Raw genomic sequence first — 21831 nt, 5'->3', positions numbered from 1 at the left:
AGAGGGAGGGGACCGTGAATTCCAGGAGAGAGTAAATGGAGTAGGGCGCAGAGGTGAGAAGGGTTGTGTTTCTCCTTCATCATGTCACAGCACACAGCGTGAACAGAGACCAGCCTCATATGCAGAATCTCGGCCGCTTTACTCACCTCACACTACCACCACACTTTTTACCACTTCCCTCCTGGCTTGAGTTTATTGGGTATCAGTCCTGCAGAGACGCGTGGGTGTAAGCCTAGAAAGAGCTCTGGGAACAGGCACCATCTGTTGTCTCCAAGAGGAGAAAGGAGGTCCACTCTAAGGGGTGTATGCAAAGACCCTCTGTATTAGTCTGTTTTTACACTGCTGATAAAAACATATTTGAGACTGGGTAATTTATAAAGAAAAAGAGGTTTAATGGACTCACAGTTCCACGTGGCTGGGGAGGCCTCACAATCATGGCAGAAGGTGAAAGGCACGTCTTATATGGCAGCAGGCAAGAGAGAGAATGAGAGACAAGTGAAAGGGGCTTCCCCTTATAAAACCATCAGATCTCATGAGACTTGTTCACTATCATGAGAACAGTATGGGGGAACCGCCCCATGATTTAATTATCTTCCACCAGGTGCCTCCCACAACACATGGAAATTATGGGGGCTACCCATAATTCTCTCTCATTCACGATGAGATTTGGGTGGGGGCACAGCCAAACCATATCACCCTCTTAGCTCCAGGCCCAGCCTGCCTTGTACTTCCCATGTTGTCCTCCCATCTTGGCCCCTTTGGTCACCATGATAACCCACATTCCAACAGGGAGGCAGGGGAGGTCGGCAGCCCCGGAGCACCCTGGCAGCCCCTTGAGCACATGGCCCAGTCAGTTACCAACAGCACAGCTACACCCTTGTGGCCCCCAAAGCCTTCCTACAAGTGTCAATGTTGGGCCTACTTTGTGAGCCCTGCAGTTGATTTATGAACAAGCAGTTTCTGTGCTTTGATTGGCAGCTTTTCCTTGGCCTTGAATTCCCCTGCCCTGGGAGTGTGCCCCTTCCCCTAATTTCTTTTACCCAGAATAAATTAACCCCACAAATCACTGCCAGTAGGAAGGCAAAGGGCATCACTATAGTTCAGAGGCTGCTTTGGGCGGGCAGGGAGAAGCTATGAAACAGGCAGGAAGACATAAAGTTGGAAAAGTGGGTTGGAGCCAACTGGGGGGCTGTGAGGCTGCAAAGGAAGGACTTTGGATGTTCTGCTAAAGGCTGAGTGGGCTAGGGAAAGCCGAAAGGTCTTGCGCAGACTTTGACATTTCAGGATGATTGATCTGGTAAGAAGTGCACAGAGTGGATAGCTTGCAGGTCTTGGTGGCTTGAATCTCTTCGGCTCACAGACACTGATTTAGTGTCTGCTGCAGAGTAGGTATGAGACTGAGCTGCAGAGGCAGCCACGCAGGGCTCTGCACTGCACTGTGGGGTGTGCAGTCTGGGTTCTGGTTGGCCATGCTGTCTGCCACAGCAAAAGGAATGTGAGCTGAGTCAGTGCCACACAGATCAGTGGGGAGGTTAATACAAAGGGTCTCAAGCTGGACAGAGCCCAAAAAAGTGCTCATCTCCACTGTGACTTGCCCAGAGTCCACATGGAGTTAGTTAAGCAGCCTGAGGCTGAGCCCCTGCTCCTCCTGCAGTTCAGGGCTCCAGCCCCAGCTCAGGGGATGTGGAGGCTGCTGTTGTAAGGACAGCCACACCTAAGCCCTTTCCCAAGGGATTTGTACCATAATTGGGTCATGTTACAGTAATAATTTGATTATTTGCTGTTGTTTTATTTTATGATGGTCCCCAGAGTTTTAGATAAAGATTTTTAATAGAGACTTAAGATTTGTTGTCAAAGCCAGAACCATAACCAGCCTCCTCTGCATCTTGCACTTGGCTGCCATTTCAGTTTGGGTACAAACCATTCAATGCTGAAAGACCATACTGGCCATGCAGAGTGAGTGGAGAGGGTTGGACTGCAATCTGGACACCTTGATTCCACGTTCAGCTGTCTGGCCCTTGCCCCTGAGACCTGGGTGTGTCTCTGTGAATCCAGGAAGGAGAGGCAGACAGACCCTGTGGAGCCTTTTTTGACCTGGCCTTGCCAAGTTCACATGGTGACCTTCCTGTCAGCCTGTTGCCAGGTTGACTGTCGTGCTTATCCAAAGACTCCTCATGGAAGGCCACTGTACTTTGCAAGACGACCACCAGAAAAAATATTGGGACGAGAACTGACCTAGGCATCATCTAATCCAAACCACTTATTTAACAGATTAAAACCAATGATAATGGAATGAAGAGTGATACAATCGTGAATTGTGGATTCTGGAAAGATTAGGGAAAAAACACACTTTGCTGCATTGAATTGGAGGCATCAGAACGCACTCATGTTAAATACAGAGCTGTGTCCCATCAATGGGCTGAGAAGCAGTGACACCCCAGCAGTGATAAGCACACCTCACACCCAGATCTTGGTTTCTAAATACCAATTTTTGCTAAAGGGAATCAAGGCCTGGGCTTCGAAAGTACAAGAGGAGACTGGAAGATCTTGTTTTGCCGGGAAGTAAGGAGGTACCTCAAAATTGATAGGATATGTCACAGGAACACAGGGGGCTCTCTCCCACCCAAATGGGGCTCCCCCTGGACAAACTGGGGATGACTTGGGTGTCAAAAAATAATGATACTTGGGAAAAAAAAGAATCCATGAATCCATAGTGATACTTAAAGAGGTGAGGAAGCAATGCTTTTCTGTACAGAAGAATGCCAGGTAATACATGTAGAAAGAAAGGTAGCTTTAGCAAAACTTTCTCTTTGCAACCATCATCGTACTAATTGATTCAGGCCAGGATCAGCAACGGCGGCTAAACCCTTGGGGCAAGAGGATGTAGAAACACAGAATTGTCACATAGTCTCAGAATATCACCCCACAGATTGTGTACTAATCACGAAGGGTGTAATGTTAACCTTTACAAAGGAGGGACTGACAGATACCACCTTAACCATGAGACCAAACAGGGCACCACCTGTAGCAGGAACACCTGATATCAGGTGCCCCGGGTGGGATTTAGTGGGAACCACTCGACTAGACTCTAAGGTTGTTGCCCAGAATAGCTAACTTTAATCTAAACTTTAGAAAAAATTTGAGTAAATTCAGATTATGGGATATTCTATAAGACAGGCAGTGAAACACACCAGCATCTGCTCCCTGATGAAGAGGCTAAAAGTTCCAGGACTTAATGCAATGACAATGTAAAAAAAAAAAAAAAAAAAAAAAAAGCATTAAAAGGTGTGAAGACTCTTCTAGATGAAAGAAAAGTAAAGGAACATACAATGTAATGCAGTGTGGGACTGCAATGTCATGCAATTGTGATGGGATCCCGGATCAGGACACAAAATAGTTATAAACCACATTTCTGGGATAATTAAGAGTATTTGAACATGGGCCGTGAACTTAATAATATCGTATTGATGTTACACTTACTGAAAACGATAATTATACGGCTGTCGTGTATAAAAATATTGTTCTTCAGGGATACATGCTGAAGTATTTATGGGTGAAGCATCACGATGTATAATTTACTGGCGAATGATTCATCCACACATAAAAAGCGTGTGTATTTGTGTGGAGAAAGAGGAGTAAAAGCCGATGTGACAGCGTTTTAACAATCAGTGAGTTGAGGTGGAGAGTGCATAGGTATTCACTGTGTCCTAGTGCAACTTTTCTGAGGTTTAAAAAAATTTTCAAAATTAAAAAATGTAGGGAGTAAAACAGTAACAATGAAACAGGCCCCAGGGCAATTAAGTGACTTGTCTAAAAAAATCAGCTCAGAATTTCCTCTCCTGACCTAAGATCCAGCGCTGCCCTTGCCTTTTCATCCATGTGGACAGAGAGAGACAGACAGACAGAGAGCGACAGAGTCCCTCATTCCTCTGGTTCAAAGGCCGGAGCTTTGAGAGGGTGTAGACCCAGTCTTTCCCAATTCCTGGAGGTGGCGAAGGAGGAGCTAAAGACAGGCACTCATCACCATCTAGTGGCCAAATAAGGATGCCTGTCAACTGCCGCCAATTTTTGAGAGGAGTTTATCCCACATTACTGGGACCTTTCTCGCAGCCTCTGCTTGTTACATTTTCCCATTTGCACTAATTTTTGTTTATATTTCTGCTCCTCTAATTTTCCAATACGGATTTCCAGTTGCTTCGAAGAAACAGACCCAAAAGCAGATCTCCTCTCCCTGGAAACCTGACTGAGCCCAATATTTTTCAATAATAAGAAGAAAGAGAAAAGTCCTGCTCTGATGTATTTCGCCAGGTCCCTTTGGCAGGTCCCCAAGCCAGCAAACCAATGGCCCTTCTGACTCCCTCTTGTGGAAATAAAGGAAGACCAATGAGAAATGAGAGGAGCGAAGACATTTTGTTTAGCAGGACTTCAACAGCAAGGGCGCCAGCCACCATCACTTGCGTGCGGCAGAGACCCACAGGCTGGCAGACGAGTGGGAGCTTTCTAGTGGGACAAAGGGAAGGCCTCGGGTGTCTCCTGCCTGGAGGCTGTTGGCGTGGGGAAGCTGGGGGGCTCACTGCGGGCTGGGCATCCTATGGGGTTGGTAGAGGTGCAAAGTTGGCTCTCTCGGGTTGGTCCTAAATGGAAAGTGAGGACAAAAATTAGAGAATCTGTCAGTTATTAACCAAGTCCTGGCCATTTTAGACTAACTTTTACGGAAATGATGGTTTAGCTTCCTGGGTTGTTACAAGAGATAAGAAGTGGCTCATGCCTGTAATTGCAGCACTTTGGGAGGCCAAGGTGGGTGGATTGCCTGAGGTCAGGAGTTCGAGACCAGCCTGCGCCTGACCAAATGGTGAAACACTGTCTCTAATAAAAATACAAAAATTAGCCAGGCATGGTGGCGGGCGCCTGTAGTCCCAGCTACTGAGGAGGCTGAGGCAGGACAATCGCTTGAACCTGGGAAGCGGAGGTTGCAGGGAGTCGAGATCGCGCCACTGCACTCCAGCCTGAGCAACAGAACAAGACTCCATCTCAAAAAAAAAAAAAAAAAGCTGGCCTCTTGCAAGAGACTGGCTTCCTGGGCTATTTACTGTAGATAAAGAGGTTGGTTTCCTAGGCAGGTCACTGTGGGTTGTGGGTGAGAGTTCTATTTTTTATATATTGTGTGGCCATCGTCTGTTTGTATAACCGGCTTACTCTGAAAGCAGCCCGCCCATCAAGCACCCTGGCGCGGTGCAGGCAGCTGCAGGCGGCAGCTCCTCTAATCACAGGAAAGGCGGCCTTGACGGGAGGTCAGAGACTTGGGTTTGGGAGTTAGCTTTCTTCTCCAGTCTGGGGGAGGCGCCTGTAGGCTCCGGTGGTCTCCTCTACGCGTGGGCAATTGCTGCTGCGCTTCTTCCCTCCCTATGAGCCGCCTCTGAAGGGGCGGCACTGAGCCCACGCCCACCAGCGCCCCCTGGAGGTTGGAGGGTGACTTGCAGGAGCCGTGCACAGTGCCTGTGAGATGCAGGTGCAGATGGGAACAGGTAGCTCTTCTGCGCCCACCACCGTGGCAGGTGCTGGGGGCCGAGAAGGACATGTGCAGGCCTCTTGGGACCCCGGCTGGAGCAGGCACACAGACGCGCGCTTGCATTAACCCCTGCTTTATTCCAAGCCCATGTGGGCCCTGGACTCACCCTCCACACGTGCTTTTCCCTTCTCTCCACCACCAGGCTCTCCGTGTGAAATGGTCCCATCTCAGATTGCCCTGGGTAGACCTAGACTGGCTCATAGACATCTCCTGCCAGATCACGGAGCTCGACCTTTCTGCCAACTGCCTGGCGACCCTCCCCTCGGTTATCCCCTGGGGCCTCATCAACCTCCGGAAGCTGAACCTCTCGGACAACCACCTGGGGGAGCTGCCTGGCGTGCAGTCATCGGACGAAATCATCTGTTCCAGGTGGCTCCCCGGGGTGTGAACGGAGCCGTGTGTGACCCTGCTGTCACCGTTGTGCTCCTGCACATGCTCCCGGGTTGTATTTTGTGGTTTGGGAGGGAAAAACGTTCTGGCTAAAACAGGAGAAGGAGTTTTGCCTGCCCGCAGGCAAGCCTCCTTTTCAGGTTAAAACAGAGAGGTTTAGCGAGATCATTTGTCTGGCCCAAGTTTACACAGCCCACCCGTGGACGTGCAAATGCTTTGCCTGAGATGCTCATCTAGGTCCTGCCCAGGAATCAGATGAGGGCAGCGAAACCTTCCCACGCTGGTGGATGCAATGGGGCCCTGAGGCACCAGCTTTTACTCTACCTTCCAGGGAAATTGGGAAGGGCCTCAGAGAAAGGGTTAACTCCGCAGGACTCTGGCAGCAGGTGGACAGTGTGGGCAGTCCAGGCTTGCTTCTTCTGGAGGCCCTGGGGGGAGACCTGAGCCTTACCCCTGAGCTTGCATGGAAGGAGGAATGATCTTAGTTGATTTCTTTATTTTTTATTTTTATTTTTATTTTTATTTTTTTTGAGACAGAGTCTCACTCTGTTGCCCGGCTGGAGTGCAGTGGTGTAATCTCGGCTCACTGCAACCTCCAACTCCCTGGTTCAAGCAATTCTCCTGTCTCAGCCTCCCGAGTAACTGGGATTACAGGCACATGCCACCACACCCAGCTAATTTTTGTATTTTTAGTAGAGACGGGGTTTCACCGTGTCGGCCAGGATGGTCTTGACCTCCTGACCTCATGATCTGCCTGCCTCGGCCTCCCAAAGTGCTGAGATTACAGGCATGAGCCACCACACCTGGTCTGATTTCTTTAGGACACATAACTGCAAGTCCTCATTCCATAAAGCGTTGAATTGATTTTTAAAATGAAAAACGAAGGCTCTAAGTGAAGTAAGAGTGAAGAATGTTGGAAAGAGCTTGGGGTAGGCATTAACCCATGGGACTCCCAAGTGGGAACGGCAAAGAAGCCTGCACACCAGAACTTACAGAGCAAGTGCCGTCCAAGTGAGGCCCTTCACCTGGGCCAGATGGACAGGCCAAGAAGGTTAAAAGCCCTGCTCTGTGGTCTCAGCAGCTTTCAGGGAACCTACTCATTTTGCTATTACATGCATATGAAGGATTAGAATCCCTGTTGATCAGCGGGGCCAGGGCCCACCAATAAGAGATTTGTCTTTATCTACACAGGACACAGTAAGAGTTCTTCAGATGAATTAAAAATCATATGCACTACATTTTCAATGCACACTCTTTAACCTTGCACAGGGAGAAAAAGAAAAAAAATACAACTCTTGGTTTATAGAAAAATATGTAAATTTGGTGTTTTCCCTCTTTATTCTTCTCCATCCCAGGCTACTTGAAATTGACATTTCCAGCAACAAGTTGTCCCACCTCCCTCCTGGATTCTTGCACCTCTCAAAACTTCAAAAACTGACAGCTTCAAAAAATTGTTTAGAAAAATTGTTTGAAGAAGAAAATGGTATGTTTTCTCATCAATGACCTGAGTGAATTAGTCATTTTCTCCTTGATAGGGATATTTTTACCAATTCATACTTTGTGGTTTTTGTTTTTTTTTTTTAGCCAGTAACTGGATAGGTTTACGGAAGCTGCAGGAACTTGATATATCTGACAATAAGTTGACAGAACTCCCTGCCCTGTTCCTTCACTCTTTCAAGTCCCTCAATTCTCTGAATGTCTCCAGAAACAACCTGAAGGTGTTTCCAGATCCCTGGGCCTGCCCTTTGGTGAGTATCACACCAAAAGTCATGAAAGCCACAGTCAACTCTGCATGTCAGCTAGCCTCAGAGAGCCCTCAGGTGCATTAGGTCAGTTCATCCCCTCGGCAGCCAAGCCAGGTAGAAGGACCCGGTTCCCACATTGTAGCATCGTCACTCAGCATACAGCGAGGCTAAGTGTCCCAGGCAGATGACTCACCTGAAAGCCAGCCTGCCTGGCTCTGGGTTCAAGAGCCACCCAGCAACACCCACAGCACTTTACCCAGGGACAGCTTGCACCCTGGCACAGGACGAGTCATGCCTGAAAAAAGGAGGGTTCAGTTCTTTTAGGACAACTATCACATAAGAGTAAGAAATCAGGCCGGGCGCTATGGCTCATGCCTGTAATCCCAGCACTTTGGGAGGCCAAGGTGGGTGGATCACAAGGTCAGGAGATTGAGACCATCCTGGCCAACATGGTGAAACCCCGTCTCTACTAAAATAAAATTTAAAAAAAATTAGCTGGGCGTGGTGGCACGTGGCTGTAGTCCCAGCTATGCTGGAGGCTGAGGCAGGGGAATTGCTTTTACTGGGGAGGCAGAGGTTGCAGTGAGCCGAGATCGCACCGTCGCACTCCGGTCTGGTGACAGAGCAAGACTCTGTCTCAAAAAAAAGTATCAATCTGCACTCATAGCACTGCTGATTAAATGCTGTTTCTGCGTCTGGGGAATTTTGCTTGTTAAAACAAATGGAATAGCATGAAGAATGTATGTGTGTGTGTATGTGTGTGTGTGTGTGTTATGGCTGTTGGTTTTAAACCAGGAAACTCTTCATCACTGGCATTAACATTCCTAGTTGGGCCATTTGTGTAGGGGAAACCAGCTTCTCACTCCAGTGTGGTCCTGAATTGTTCCATTATTTCCAAGGACAATGGGCTGGATGTTCTGGAATGAAGAAAAAAGACCATGAGCTCCCCCAGGAAACCCCATTCCTGTCCCTTCCTTAGAGTAGGGGCGGGAGGACAAGGACAGTGAGGGTGTGCAGCCTTCCAGCAACACTCAGTCATCTTCATTACAGGACATTATTGTAATGGTCCATGTTTAACGTCAAATTTGGAAACAGTCTCACAGGCACCACTGCATGTAAAGAGCTAACTAATACACATTTTTTTTCTCGTCAATCTCTTAGAAATGTTGTAAAGCTTCCAGAAATGCCCTGGAATGTCTGCCAGACAAAATGGCTGTGTTTTGGAAAAATCACCTGAAGGATGTGGATTTCTCAGAAAACGCACTCAAAGAAGTTCCCCTGGGACTTTTGCGGCTTGATGTAAGCCTAATAGCCCTTTCTTTCTCATTTTCGGCTTTTGAGAGAAAATTGCTCCATGGTGCAGTGAAATATATGTGCTTTCCCTGAGCTTCTGAGACAAATATAAGGGGAAAAGGTGAAGACAAAGTTCAGCGATCAAAAATATGCATGGCCATGAACAGCGATGAGGGCGGAATGTGGACAGCAGAAGCAGCTCTGCTAGGTGGTGGTGGGGTTATGGTTTGTATCCCTCGGGACTTTAAGTCCACGGCCTGCCCATATATGAGGCTGAGTGGACACTGAGAGCTCCAGGAAGGGCCTGTCCACAGAGCCCCGTGTGCCTACCCCAGAACACGCGTGCCTTCTCGCTTCAGGTTGTTTTAGGTGGTTGGCGGGTCCTCAGGCAGACAGGCCGCGGATCACACTCATTGCTTGGAGCTCAGGGCCAACCCCAGAAGGGGCCCCATCAGTGCCTGCTAACGGCATCAGGGCAGCCTCACCAGGGGCCCTGTGGTGGACCCCCAGGCAGAGTGCCCAGGCCACCCTGCACAGGCTTCAGCCCCCGGTCCTGCCAGGCCACTGCCAGGGCCCCCACGGGCACTCCTCCAAGGCCTGATGCAGCCTCTTGTGTGCGGCAACCCCCACAAGGCAGCGAAGGCCCCTTCAGCATGTGTATCCTCAGAGAGGACGGGCCATCATGTCCTAGGCTCCTGACAAGCACAGGGCAAAGCCAGGGACCCGGGGACAGGACTCACGCTTCTCGGAAGAAAGGAGCCATGCGGGGGCGCCCCCGGGGGGTCCCACATCATACTCCTCGCAGGGTACTCCCGGCCTTCACGCCTGTCCACAGCCCTTGGGCCCCTGTTCTGAGTCTGTCTGCTCGTATTTCACACCAACAACTAGCAGGCTTGGTTTTCCGGCTTCTCCCAAAGCCCAGAAGCAGCAAATCAGGAGAGGCAGAGCCTTGTCCAGAGCTTCACCATGGGCCTGCGGGGAATGTGTCTGCTCGAGATCTCCTTCTCCACACTGGGAAGGGGTGGGTGGGCATGTGGGGGCTCGGGGGGCCCTGAGGCCTGGCACATGACAGGGTCTCCACAGAATTTCAGCAGGTGGGGGCTGGCTGCAGTGGTTCTGATGGTGGGCGGTGGCGTGAGCCCCTTCAACAAGGAAGGAGACAGAAACACCAGGAGGAGAGAATTTGATGTGGGGCAGCAAACAGCCTGTGGCCGTCCTCTGTGGGTGGGATAGTTGGTGGCTGTGGTGATGTCCTCAAGCAGGGAGACAGCATGTCTAAGGTACTCCTGTAAAGTAAAACGTGGGCCAGGCGTGATGGCTCAGACCTGGGCACGGTGACTCAGAACTGTACTCTCAGCACTTTGGGAGGCCAAAATGGGAGGATTGCTTGAGGCCAGGAGTTTGACGCTGTAGCAAGCTATGATCACACCACTGCACTCCAGCCTAAGCAACAGAGCGAGACCCTATCTCTAAAAAAGTAAATAAATAAAAAGAAATAATAACAAAAGAATAAAACATGTTACAGGTGCAAGGTGACTGGGTTCCCTGCAGGGTCTGTTTGCAGTAGGGCTGAGGGAGGGCTACCCATGAGGGGCACCCCAGACATGCTGATAATCCTGAAGGGCCCAGCTTGGGACTGGGTTGGCTAGCAGAGGGCACGCGGCTAGGGCAGTTACCCTTGGTGGCACTGCCACCCCTGTTCCCAGACCTGGGCCGGCCCAGGAGGCCACCCACTAGGAGGCGGCAGACACCAGCACTGTGCTGCATGCCCCATGCCACCCCCACCAGCCGTGACCCGTTGTCCTCCAAACCAGCAGAGTCTGGCACTTTCCCCAGAGAGACCCACCAATGATCGGTACTCTTAAGAATCCTTAACGCTGACAGCTGCTTGGGCTCCCTTCACTCTAGAATAATTGCCTCTCATTGCCTTTGAGGGAGGAGCTCCTGTAGATAGATGGCCCCGTCGCTCTGTTTGATATCATTTCGTGAGTTTGAAGAGGCTGCTGGGCCCCACACAACTGGGATCTGCGTGAAGGAAAATTGGTGGAATCGTTTGACTGCGCGTGGTTGGGAACTGACTGGCTCTTCCGTCTCCCCTCCCTTCTTGTATCTGATACCATCTTAGCTTCTCTCTCCCTCCCTCTCTCTCTCTCAGGCCCTCATGTTCTTGAGGTTACAGGGGAACCAGCTGGCGGCACTTCCACCTCAAGAGAAGTGGACCTGCAGGCAGCTCAAAACCCTGGATCTCTCCAGAAACCAACTTGGCAAGTAAGCAGGGGCCTCTCCTCCCTGGCCAGTTCCAAAGCGTGTGGGGGCCGCGGTCGAGCAGGTCCTCGGAATGGTGGCATGCGAGGGCTGCTGAGCCGCCAGCTGGGGGCTTAACCACAGAAATCACTGCCTCACAGCCCTGGGGGCTGAAGTCCGAGGTGAGGGCGTGCGCAGGCCTGGTGGGTTTCTCCTGAGGCCACCCTCCTTAGCTTGCAGGTGCCGTCTTCTCCCTGTGTCCTGGTGCGGTCAGGCTTCTGTTCGTGTCTGTGACCTAATCTCCTCTTCTTATAAGGACACCAGTCGGATTGGATTAGAGTCCATCCTAATGACCTCATTTTAACTTAGTTACCTCTTTAACAGCCCTGTTTCCAAATACAGTCACATTCTGAGGAATTGGAGGTTAGGGCTTCGACACAGGAATCTGGGGGCAACAGCCGCTAATGGTGCCCTTTTATTTCTAATTTTTAGTTTGCTGGAGAATCTTGTCTCTCGCTTCAGCCCAAACTGTAATTCTTTTCAAAAGTCTCTACTGATCACTGACATGGACGTGGAATTGACTAAAAGCACCCAGCCCCAAAGCCTTCCAATGGGTGGAAAGCCGGGATGAGCCCAGCCAGCCTCTGGACACCAGCCACCCCTGTTCACTTGCAGAAGGCCACTTCTGCAGTATCACGGTGGAACTTGCACCCCAGAGAGGACCTCTGCGGGGGGGCAGTGTAAAAGGCAGCTGCCACTGCAGCGTGCGCCCCTGCCAGGCCCTGAAGGGTTGCACATGAATTTCTCCCTATGTCTGTGGCTTGGCATTATAACATCACCGCCAAAAGTAATGTTTTTGTCGCCCTGTCCTGAAATTTTGTCTCTTTTTCCTCCCCACAGAAATGAAGATGGACTGAAAACAAAGCGTATTGCCTTTTTCACCACCAGAGGTCGTCAGCGCTCCGGGGCTGAGGCAGGTGTGTGTTGCTTGGGAGATGGTGTTCCCAGATGAGACAGCCGGGGTAGCCTGGTTCCTGCTCCACCGAAGTGGGGATCGCCCTTATCTTGGGCCTTCCCCTTCAATGCCCTGTTGCAATGCCACAGATGTCCATGTTCAAATGAAAACCCTGCACATGAGCTGCGCCCATTCCTTCTGTCCCACGTGTGACACGCACGTATCCTCAAGCCCCACTCTCCTGCATGGAGGCCAGGGATGCCAGCAGCTAACATGTGCAGCTGATCTACACACCAGGCAGTGCCCCAGGCAGGTCACGTATGTGAGAGTCTCTCATCCTCACGACGTGAGGTATGGGCCACATTTCCCCATTTTGCACGGGGAGGAGGGGAGGCTGAGGCTCCCAGGGTGTCTTAGCTCTCGGCCGCCATACCAAAAAGTGCTTCGGCCGCCGACACTCACTTTCTCACAGTTCTGGAAGCTGGATATCTGAGAGGAGGGCGCCAGCACTGTCGGGCTCACGAGGGCCTTCATCCTGGCATCCTTCTCTCTATGTCCTGAGATAGTGGAGAGAGCGAGGACTCTGGTCTCTCTTCCTCTTCTTTTTTTTTCTTTGAGACCGAGTCTCCCTCTGTCACCCAGGCTGGAGTGCAGTGGCGCGATCTCAGCTCCCTGCAACCTCCTCCTCCCAGGTTCAAGCTATTCTCCTGCTTCAGCCTCCCAAGTAGCTGGGATTACAGGCATGTGCCACCATACCTGGCTAATTTTTGTATTTTTGGAGATGAGCCACCGTGCCCGGCCCCTCTTCTCATAAGAACATTAATCTCATCATAAGGGCCCCACCCTCATGACCTCATCCAAACCTAATTTACGGCTCAAATATGCCATCTCCAAATAGTGTCACATTGGGTATTAGAGCTTCGACATATGAATTCGGTGGGGGGCGGGGGGCACAGTTCAATCCATGGCATAGGGACTGACCGATTTGTCCCAGGCTATGTGGCTGCTTCTCAGTAGCAGAGCCAGGTTTCATCCCAGGACTGTGGGACTTCAGCCCTGGACCAGCAGCTCAGTGCTGTTAAGTCTCTACTGCCACACGATGGCATCTTGCAAAGCCCATATGGATCACGGCCACCTTTGGGCCCACAGGCTGAGGTGAGGCCAAGGCAACATAGGAGCTTGTGGCCTTCCCCAAAACTCAACAGAGACAGAACTTTTCCCAGTTTTTGTGCTGGTCACACAGCAAGGCCAGTTCAGCACAGAGTATGTCTAGGGAAACAAGCTCTTTTTGTTCCATTATCTTCTGTGAGACACAGGGGAAGGTATGGAGCTGTCCCTTTCATTAAACAACCAGCTCTGCTTCTTAACCTCAAAGCTACGACTTCCAAAGCCAGCTCTGCTCACAGAACTATCCCTCAGGATGCTGGCCCAGAAAACCAGAACCCACATCCAAGTCATTTTAAACATAATACAACTTGCTTCTTCAGTTTGATAGATGGATGTTGGCAAGTACGGATAGTATGAGGTAGGGAGGAGCGATGCCACAGAGGCCAGGACACATTTGCAGAAGGTGAACTAGGGAGTCTGCCATGGCTACGCTCTTGGATGAACTGGCTTGTGTGTTGAGTATGATACACATAGAGATCTGTCCCATAAGAGCGTGTGCATTTATATGTGACTGAATATCAGTGGAACAGATAAAAGAGTTCGGAAATAGACCTCGGTAAACATAGAAATATATCAGGAGTCCCCAGCGCCCCCCAGGAAGCGAACCGGTACTGGTCCATGGCCTGTTAGGAACCAGGCCACACAGCAGGAGGTGAGCAGTGGGCCGGTGAGCATTAGCTCCACCTCCTGTCAGATCAGCGGCAGCACTGGATTCTCATAGGAGCGTGAACCCTATTGTGAACTGCGTATGTGAGGGATCTAGGTCGTGCCCTCCTTATGAGAATCTAACGCCTGATGATCTGAGGTGGAACAGTTTCATCCCTAAACCGTCCCCCTCACCAATGCTGCAGTCCCTGGAAAAACTGTCTTCCACAAAACCGGTCCCTGGTGCCAAAAAGGTTGGGGACTGTTATTATATAATATATGACAAATGCAGAATTTCAACTTAGTGTAAAAGGATGCTTGCGTGCTTTAGTAAACGGTGTTGGTATTCCTGCCTGGAAGGAGGAAAGAACACAATACTAGATTACAACAATCAGGTTTGAGTATAAAAAAAGAAAACAATAACATTTAGGGAATATAGGTATAATTTGGCTATGAGGGAGATCTTTAAAATCTAGTTGGAAAGTCCAGGAATAATTTTTTAAAAAGACTGAAATCACTGGCTTCGTAAACATTATGCAAACAGACTAAGAAAATATTCGCAACACAAATTGTTGCAACACAAATTGGCTTAAGTCCCTGATATACAAAGAATGCTTACAAATTGATTTAAAAAAAAAGACAACACGATAGGCAAAAAAAAAAATGGGCAAGGGATATAAACAATTTGCAGAAAAGGAAGTCCAGAGGGCCGGGAAACAAATGAAAAGGTCCTTAACCACGCGAATAGGGAAATGCAATTATGAATTTCATAACTGATCCTCTTATAAATGAAGAGCCTTAGGACTTTAGAAATTGAGACCAGACATAGGGATTTCACTTGGAAGGAAGGGGAAACAAACACCGTCTTCTCCTTCATGCCAGACGGGATGATGGTAGGAGAACAGGAGCTAGTGTAGACCTCGGTCACGCAAGCCACTTGCTGTGTGGATTAGAAACGTGTCTCCAATTTAGAAATGCCGAACCCTTCCTGGGACCACGGAAGAGTGTGCAAGGAAGTGGGCTCAGCACTCAATGAGATGCCAGCGGGGAAAGTCACGGGCATGCACGGAAAAGCACCACAGGAGCGTGCACAGTACCGACGTTCTAGAAACTGACAGCTAGCGGCCCGCAGAAGTATGTCTGCGGAACCACGTGAGGGGGCCGCGCCCCTGGGAGGGTCTCTGGCAGAGGTGAATCTTGGCTTTGGCAGATGACAAAGGCCTCTTGATTCTTTAAACTTCATCTAGAAAGTTGAGGCCCACACCTGAGTGAAAAGAAGGAGGCTCTTTGCAAACCCTTTTCCTCAGTAGGGTTATTCTCTCAGGGCCATGGACCCTTGGGTAAGGAATTATCTACAAAAGACAGCTTGTTTGCAGAAGGATAGTACAATTCCAAGTAGATTTATGTACATTCAAATAGTCGTATTTGTGCAGTGGCCTCATCCAAAAATAATTTGGATGGCCGTTTTTACGGTAAAAATCAGACCAGCAGAGTCCTAAATAACTTATGAATAAATAATTACAGTTCAGAAATACCTCGAACTGTGTCCTCCCCAGCTCAGTGCCCATCGTTTCCAACCCTGGGCCAGGAGGTCTGTCATAGGTGTTGCCTCTGTTTGCAATCATAGCTCATTATTCCACCCATCTCTTAAAGAGGCTTCATAAACAACCGTAGTGAAACTTTAAAAGTCTGGAAAGCCCAGAGGCCAAGTGTTTAGAATGTGTTCCCTGGGAAGAAAGTAAGCCTTTCTCATTATGATGTTCTTTCATGAAAGCGTGAATTAGGGCAGGCTAATATTGATCATCTTTTTTCATTGAAGGAAAAAAAAAGGAAGCTTTTTGAACATTTCCTTACCTAACAAGGACTCATACAAAGCCATCTTTAGAAGGCCGGTGCACCTTTATTTCCGCAGGGCCCCTGCAATGAGTTCCACTCACCGTGCAGCTAGCTGGGCAGATTTTCCAGGCGTTGGTTTTGGTATTCCATTATCGGCTCTCCCTGAATGTTCTCGGAGGCCAGGTTACCCATTACCATTGTTATTGTGGCTATGTGTGTGGAGGAAAGCCAGAGCCGAGGCGGGGCAGCTATGATCAAGGGCAACTGAGCCTGGTTTCAGCCCAACAAAAGAACCCTGGCTTCTCTATTTCCCATGTCTGGCGGGGAACCCTGTGAGAGGGCTTTGAGGCAGTTGTTTTATCTTGAATTCTCCGAGTTCCCAGGCATGCTGGCCTGCCCCCTCTCCAGGCCTTAGTAGGGAGGATAAAGGCACTTCAGAGATTTGCTGAAATCCAAACCTCTGATTCCCATCAGTGTGCGTTTCCAAGCTCTTTCTCAACTCAAATGCTCTGGTGCCCGTGGAAACAGCAAATTTGACATGATTTTCATGGTAATCTCATAGTGAGCCTAATTAATAAAGTCATTTAAATACTAAACAGTTGGCTGATTTTTCAAAGAATGTCATCATAAGAAGCATAAAAACAGCCAACTGTGGTATATTTTCATTAACTAGCTTTTTTTCGTGGAAAAAGCAATGCATGTATATTTTAAAACACTGTTTTTGAACAGTGGCAAAGGGCATGGGATAAATACTCAGTCCTCTAGTAATTCCTTTCCCAGAGACAACTATGGAATTCAGTGCATCTCTGGTAATCACCGTGTTCCTGTCTAACAACTAACCTCTATGCACACACACGTGCAGGTGTGCGTGTGTGTGCACATAACATATACACGGTGTGTGTGTGTGTGCATGCATGTGTGCACACATTTTCTGGTACACTAATAAGCCTTCTAGATATCTGGTTCTGAACTTTTTTTTTTTTTTTTTTTTTTTTTGAGATGGAGTCTTACTCTGTCTCCCAGGCCGGAGTGCAGTGGCGCAATCTCGACTCACTGCAACCTCCACCTCCCAGGTTCAAGCAATTCTCCTGCTTCAGCTTCCCGAGTAGCTGGGATTATAGGTGCCCACCATCACGCCTGGCTAATTTTTGTATCTTTAGTAGAGACGGGGTTTTACCATCTTGGCCAGCCTGGTCTTGAACTCCTGACCTCGTGATCCCCCTGCCTCTGCCTCCCAAAGCGCTGGGATGACAGGCGTGAGCCGCCGGCCTGGTGCACCTTGCCTTTTCAATTGATGAGTAGCTCTTGGGTAGCACTTCATAGCCCCGTGTGTGTAGCCCTGCCCTGTACTTTGTAATAGCTGCACTTATTCTATTACTCATTGAACCAACCCCCTGTGGCTGGACACATAGGTCGTCGTAGATTGTCCTCTATCTCTGCCACTGAATGTCCTCGTTCTCACATCTTTGCCACACATGATGCAAGGCTGTCTGTAGAATGAGAATTGCTAGATTGATGAGATGAGCATCTTGTTCTGATAGACTTGCCAAAATGCCCTCTGGAGGTTGCGTCAGTTTATACGCCCGCCTGGTCACCACGCTGTGACGGTCCAGAATTATTTTTAAATGCAGTTTGCTTTGCCATGTCTTTGCAGCATGTGTGCTGGAATTTCCGGCCTTCCTAAGTGAGTCTTTGGAAGTCCTTTGCCTGAACGACAACCACCTCGACACAGTCCCTCCCTCGGTTTGCCTACTGAAGAGCTTATCAGAGCTCTACTTGGGAAAGTAAGTACCCATCTGGAGGGGCTGTGCTGGCTCTGCTGGCCCAGAGAGGCAGAACGCTCATCCCTAAACCAACTGGGACACAGAAAGCCAGGCAGAAAGAAGCCATCTACTTTCCAAGAAGCAGTAGTGGGATTTTCAGAACAAGGCTTGATCAAGGGAGGTGGGGAGAGAGGAAGACGGAGTAGCGATGCAGTGATACACACTTCTGCTATATCACTTGTGCTGTGAGGAGGAGAACCACTCAATCATTCATCCGTTCATTACTGAGCTCCCACTGCATGCCAGCTACTGCCGGGGTTCTAGGCAGTGTGCAAAGCTTGATGAGAATGTGAAATGTTATATTAATATTAAAGGGACATCGCCTTCTCAAGAAGAGGTAGTGATCATCTTTACGGTGATGTAATTAGTAACAGAGACAGGAAAGTTGGGGGAGGGGACTCAATTCTAAGCCATGGGGATTTGCAGAAGACAGAGCTGCCATTTCTACCACTGATCCTCCAGGAGAAAGGCTTTGGAATTAGTGCTGAAATCAGGGCTCAAAGTGTGGGGTCTGGGGTGCAGGCTGCAGAGGCTGACAGGAGCCGTGTGTGTGTGTGTGTGTGTGTGTGTGTGTGTGTGTGTGTGTGTTCCCGTGGTGGGCACATCTGTCTTCAGCAACCCTGGCCTCCGGGAGCTCCCTCCTGAGCTGGGGCAGCTGGGCAACCTCTGGCAGCTGGACACTGAAGACCTGAGCATCAGCAATGTGCCTGCAGAAATCCGAAAAGAAGGTAGAGCTTCCGCAGCCCTGTCCCCTGCCATCACCTCCTTGGAAAGACAACTCCAGTCCACTTGTTAAGTTCTGGGGGTGGAGATAGTTGGTGACCCATGGAGCCCAGCTCCAGGTTCCAGGTTTGGCAAGATGCTATAAAATTGTCCCTAAAGCAATCGTTACTGAGGGTCACTATATTGAGAATGACCAGGTGATACAACTGTGACCTCCTAGGCAGCAAGGACTTCGTCCATAGGTTCTTGCCTTTTAGAGTTCACTTTTGGGGTGGTTAGTGTCATGCCTTCCCTCCACCTGATCCAGTAGTCTTCCTTAACTGTCCCCACTAAAACACAAAGAAAGAGTTCCTTCACAACAGAGTTTTGTGTCCTAAGAGATGTGAGCATGTTCCCACACAGCTACCTTTCCCCTTAATGATTTTGCACAGGCCCCAAAGCAATGCTGTCTTACCTGCGTGCTCAGCTGCGGAAAGCGGAGAAGTGCAAGCTGATGAAGATGATCATCGTGGGTCCCCCGCGCCAGGGCAAGTCCACCCTCCTGGAGATCTTACAGACGGGGAGGGCCCCCCAGGTGGTGCACGGAGAGGCCACCATCAGGACCACCAAGTGGGAGCTCCAGAGGCCGGCTGGCTCGAGAGCCAAGGTCAAGGATGGTCAGCGTGCAGAGGCCCTGCGGGTGGGAGGGACATCCCTTGGACTCCTTCTCCCTTCTCCCCAGAGAGCCCAGGATTTTCTCAGCCTGGTGTCCAAAGCTCGGGACCTTCGCAGGAGCCACTGTGTACTGTTCCATACCAGCTTCTGCCAAGAGCAGCGAATCATTTCTTAATGTGACTTTGCAGTTTTTTCTTTTTGATTTTTTTTTTTCTTGAGACAGGGTTTCACTCTGTCACTCAGGCTGGATGCATCCTCAACCTCCCCAGCTTAAATGATCCTCCCACCCTGTATGTTTCTGTTATAGTTATTGAGGCTCTGGGAAAGTGGTTCTTAACCCTGGCTGTCTGTTAGATTCCCTTGAGGGGCTTTTAAAGATAGCAATTCCCAGGCCTCACCTCACTGCTCTCTGACCCCAAGGATTCAAGCTCAAGTGGTCTGGGATAAGGCACCCCCAGGGCTGAAAGCTAACCACTGTTGCAGGCAGTGAAACACACCAGCATCTGCCCCCTGATGAGGAGGCTAAAAGCACTCCGGGACTTAATGCCCTGCCCTCCCTGACACCTGCTTTCACCCCAGGTTCTGAAAAGTCCTGTTTCTAAGCCCTACTTAAAATGAATCCATCACCGCTTGAACCCGGGAGGTGGAGGTTGCAGCGAGCCGAGATCATGCCACTGCACTCCAGCCTGGGGACAGAGCAAGACTCCGTTCCAAAAAAAAAAAAAAATCAAATCCATCCATAAACTTCTAAATCATCCTGCTTTCCATTCAGTGCCAGGCAAATGGAAACGAGCATTTCCCTGTTCATGTAACAGAGGAAAGAGCCATGGACTATTGGTGGGAACTCCATCCCTGGAATAGAGCAGGGGCAGTTAGCCTTTCTCTGAGCTCGGGGAATGAACACACATAGATGAGGCCATCCTCATCAACTGTATTTGAATTTCTGCCACCCTGTGGTTCCTCGGGATCCAAGGGGCAAGGAGGCTGCTTCACTGTGGAAAACTGAGGAGGCTTGAGATCTAGAAGTTCCATGATTTTCCCCCAACGCTCCCAAGCACAGTGCCAGCCAAACACTGCAGCTTCTTCCACACACAACCACGTTCCAAACCTGCTTTGAAAAAGTAGGCATTTAAGCTGTGCATCTGTTCTAACACAGCCTTGGAAGCTGGTCCTCTAGAGGATGAAGCGCTGCCTGTTGGGGCCAGAACAGTCAAACATGACAATCAACGCCAGGCCAATCCTAGAACATTCCAGGAGCAAATCTAGCTGAGTCGAAGGCTCTCTCCAGGAACCAGAATCCTCTGCATTCTCTCCTGCTTTGCCTTTTTCTTAACAGTTATGCAATCTCATTTCTTCTCTTAGCTTCCTCTAGCTGAGGCCTGAGGGGTGAATTCGTGCTTCTGTTTTTCCTGACCTTCAGCCCCCACTTCCTTTCTGCGATGATTAAAGCCCCCTACCCTTTAGTGGAAGGACGATCCTGTGAAGGCCGAGCCCGCCGCGCTCTGCGTGGCCGGCCTTAGCCAGTTGAGAACAGCTGTTTTCATCTTTATACAAAACCAGGTCAGCACACTGTGTCTTGGAGGCTGACACTGCCTCACAGAGATGACTCCTTTCTGTAGAAAACTGTAGCCAGACTCTTACCTCATGCAATGATAGAGAAACCACCGTTTACACAGCCGTTCCCGGCAGCCCGACAGCTCATCTTTTGTTTGATTCCCACAGGGTGGGAGGGAGTTTCCCAGCATCCTTGGTGGGCGCCACCCTCTGAGCCCCACAAGTTCAGAGGCCCATCTCCTCCTCTTGCCCTGGCACACAAGGAGGCTGAACCCCAGTGCCCCAGTGCAAGCCGTGACATCAGAGCACAGCTTCCTCCCACAGGGCATCTCCTACCCATCTGCGGCCCAGACGGGGCCAGGCCCTCTGAAGTCTGTCCAGGGCCTGGCGTCTGCTCTGCTAGGAGTAGACAGAAGTCCCAGAAGCCCACCCCATATGCCACCGGGCCCCTGTCCCTCGCCCGGATAACTGCTTCCCAAGAAACAATAGAGTGTCCAGAACTTTTCCACAGTTGTTTTTTTCAGACCCCCAAGTACAGCCTCCAGAGTTATCAGTTGTCTCCGTTTGATTGACTGAAGCGTTTGTCTCTAAAATGCCTCCCTGTCGCTGCCTTGTTGCTCAAGTAGGTTGAGTCCGTGGAGTTCAACGTCTGGGACATCGGGGGACCGGCCAGCATGGCCACTGTCAACCAGTGCTTCTTCACGGACAAGGCCCTGTATGTGGTGGTCTGGAACCTGGCGCTGGGGGAGGAGGCCGTGGCCAACCTCCAGTTCTGGCTGCTGAACATCGAGGTGAGGACACCGGACGCCAGCCCTGCCGTTTCAGTCCCCAGAGCTTCGCGGGTCCGACCGCTTCTCTCAAGCATCCCCTGTACTGAGAAAAAAAGGGGGTTATGTTCCACGGAGGGCCCCAGAACCGTGGTCCTGCTTGCTTTTCACAGTGAGGCACTTGAAACCTTCCCCTGCCGAGGGCTGGTGACGTAATTTCCCTGCTTCGCTTAAATTTAGGAACCCCCACCCTTGGATCCAAAAGGAGGGCAGGGTTCCCTTCCTGTTATAAAGACGTCCTTGTCTCCCTGCCTCTGATGGCTGCTGTCATGTCTGAAGGGTCAGAAATCCCTCCCCACAAGTCCAACTCAGCACCCTCTGTGAAGGAGGTCACAGAACACCATAGACATTCCTCAATGCAGCAGTCCCTTGGGTTCACAGAACGAGGAGCACAGGTGCTGCCTGG

At 50.0% G+C, this 21831-nt stretch overlaps 1 protein-coding gene across 2 annotated transcripts in view; it reads left to right on the top strand.

Moving 5' to 3' along the window:
- LRRK1 (leucine rich repeat kinase 1) overlaps positions 1-21831 on the top strand; it is a 154050-nt gene that overhangs the window by 81151 nt on the left and 51068 nt on the right. For both annotated transcript variants that reach the window (XM_030815095.1, XM_030815092.1), the window contains 10 exons: positions 5712-5938; positions 7315-7442; positions 7544-7707; positions 8866-9003; positions 11153-11265; positions 12142-12218; positions 17499-17628; positions 18283-18395; positions 18822-19036; positions 21225-21389. In XM_030815095.1, the coding sequence (XP_030670955.1) occupies positions 5712-5938; positions 7315-7442; positions 7544-7707; positions 8866-9003; positions 11153-11265; positions 12142-12218; positions 17499-17628; positions 18283-18395; positions 18822-19036; positions 21225-21389 (1470 nt within the window). The remainder of the gene's footprint in view (positions 1-5711; positions 5939-7314; positions 7443-7543; positions 7708-8865; positions 9004-11152; positions 11266-12141; positions 12219-17498; positions 17629-18282; positions 18396-18821; positions 19037-21224; positions 21390-21831) is intronic.

Source organism: Nomascus leucogenys, chromosome 6 (assembly GCF_006542625.1).
Source record: "Nomascus leucogenys isolate Asia chromosome 6, Asia_NLE_v1, whole genome shotgun sequence".
NCBI lineage: Eukaryota > Metazoa > Chordata > Mammalia > Primates > Hylobatidae > Nomascus > Nomascus leucogenys.
Note: the sequence above shows the minus strand (reverse complement) of the source record. Positions and strands in the feature narration are given on the sequence as shown.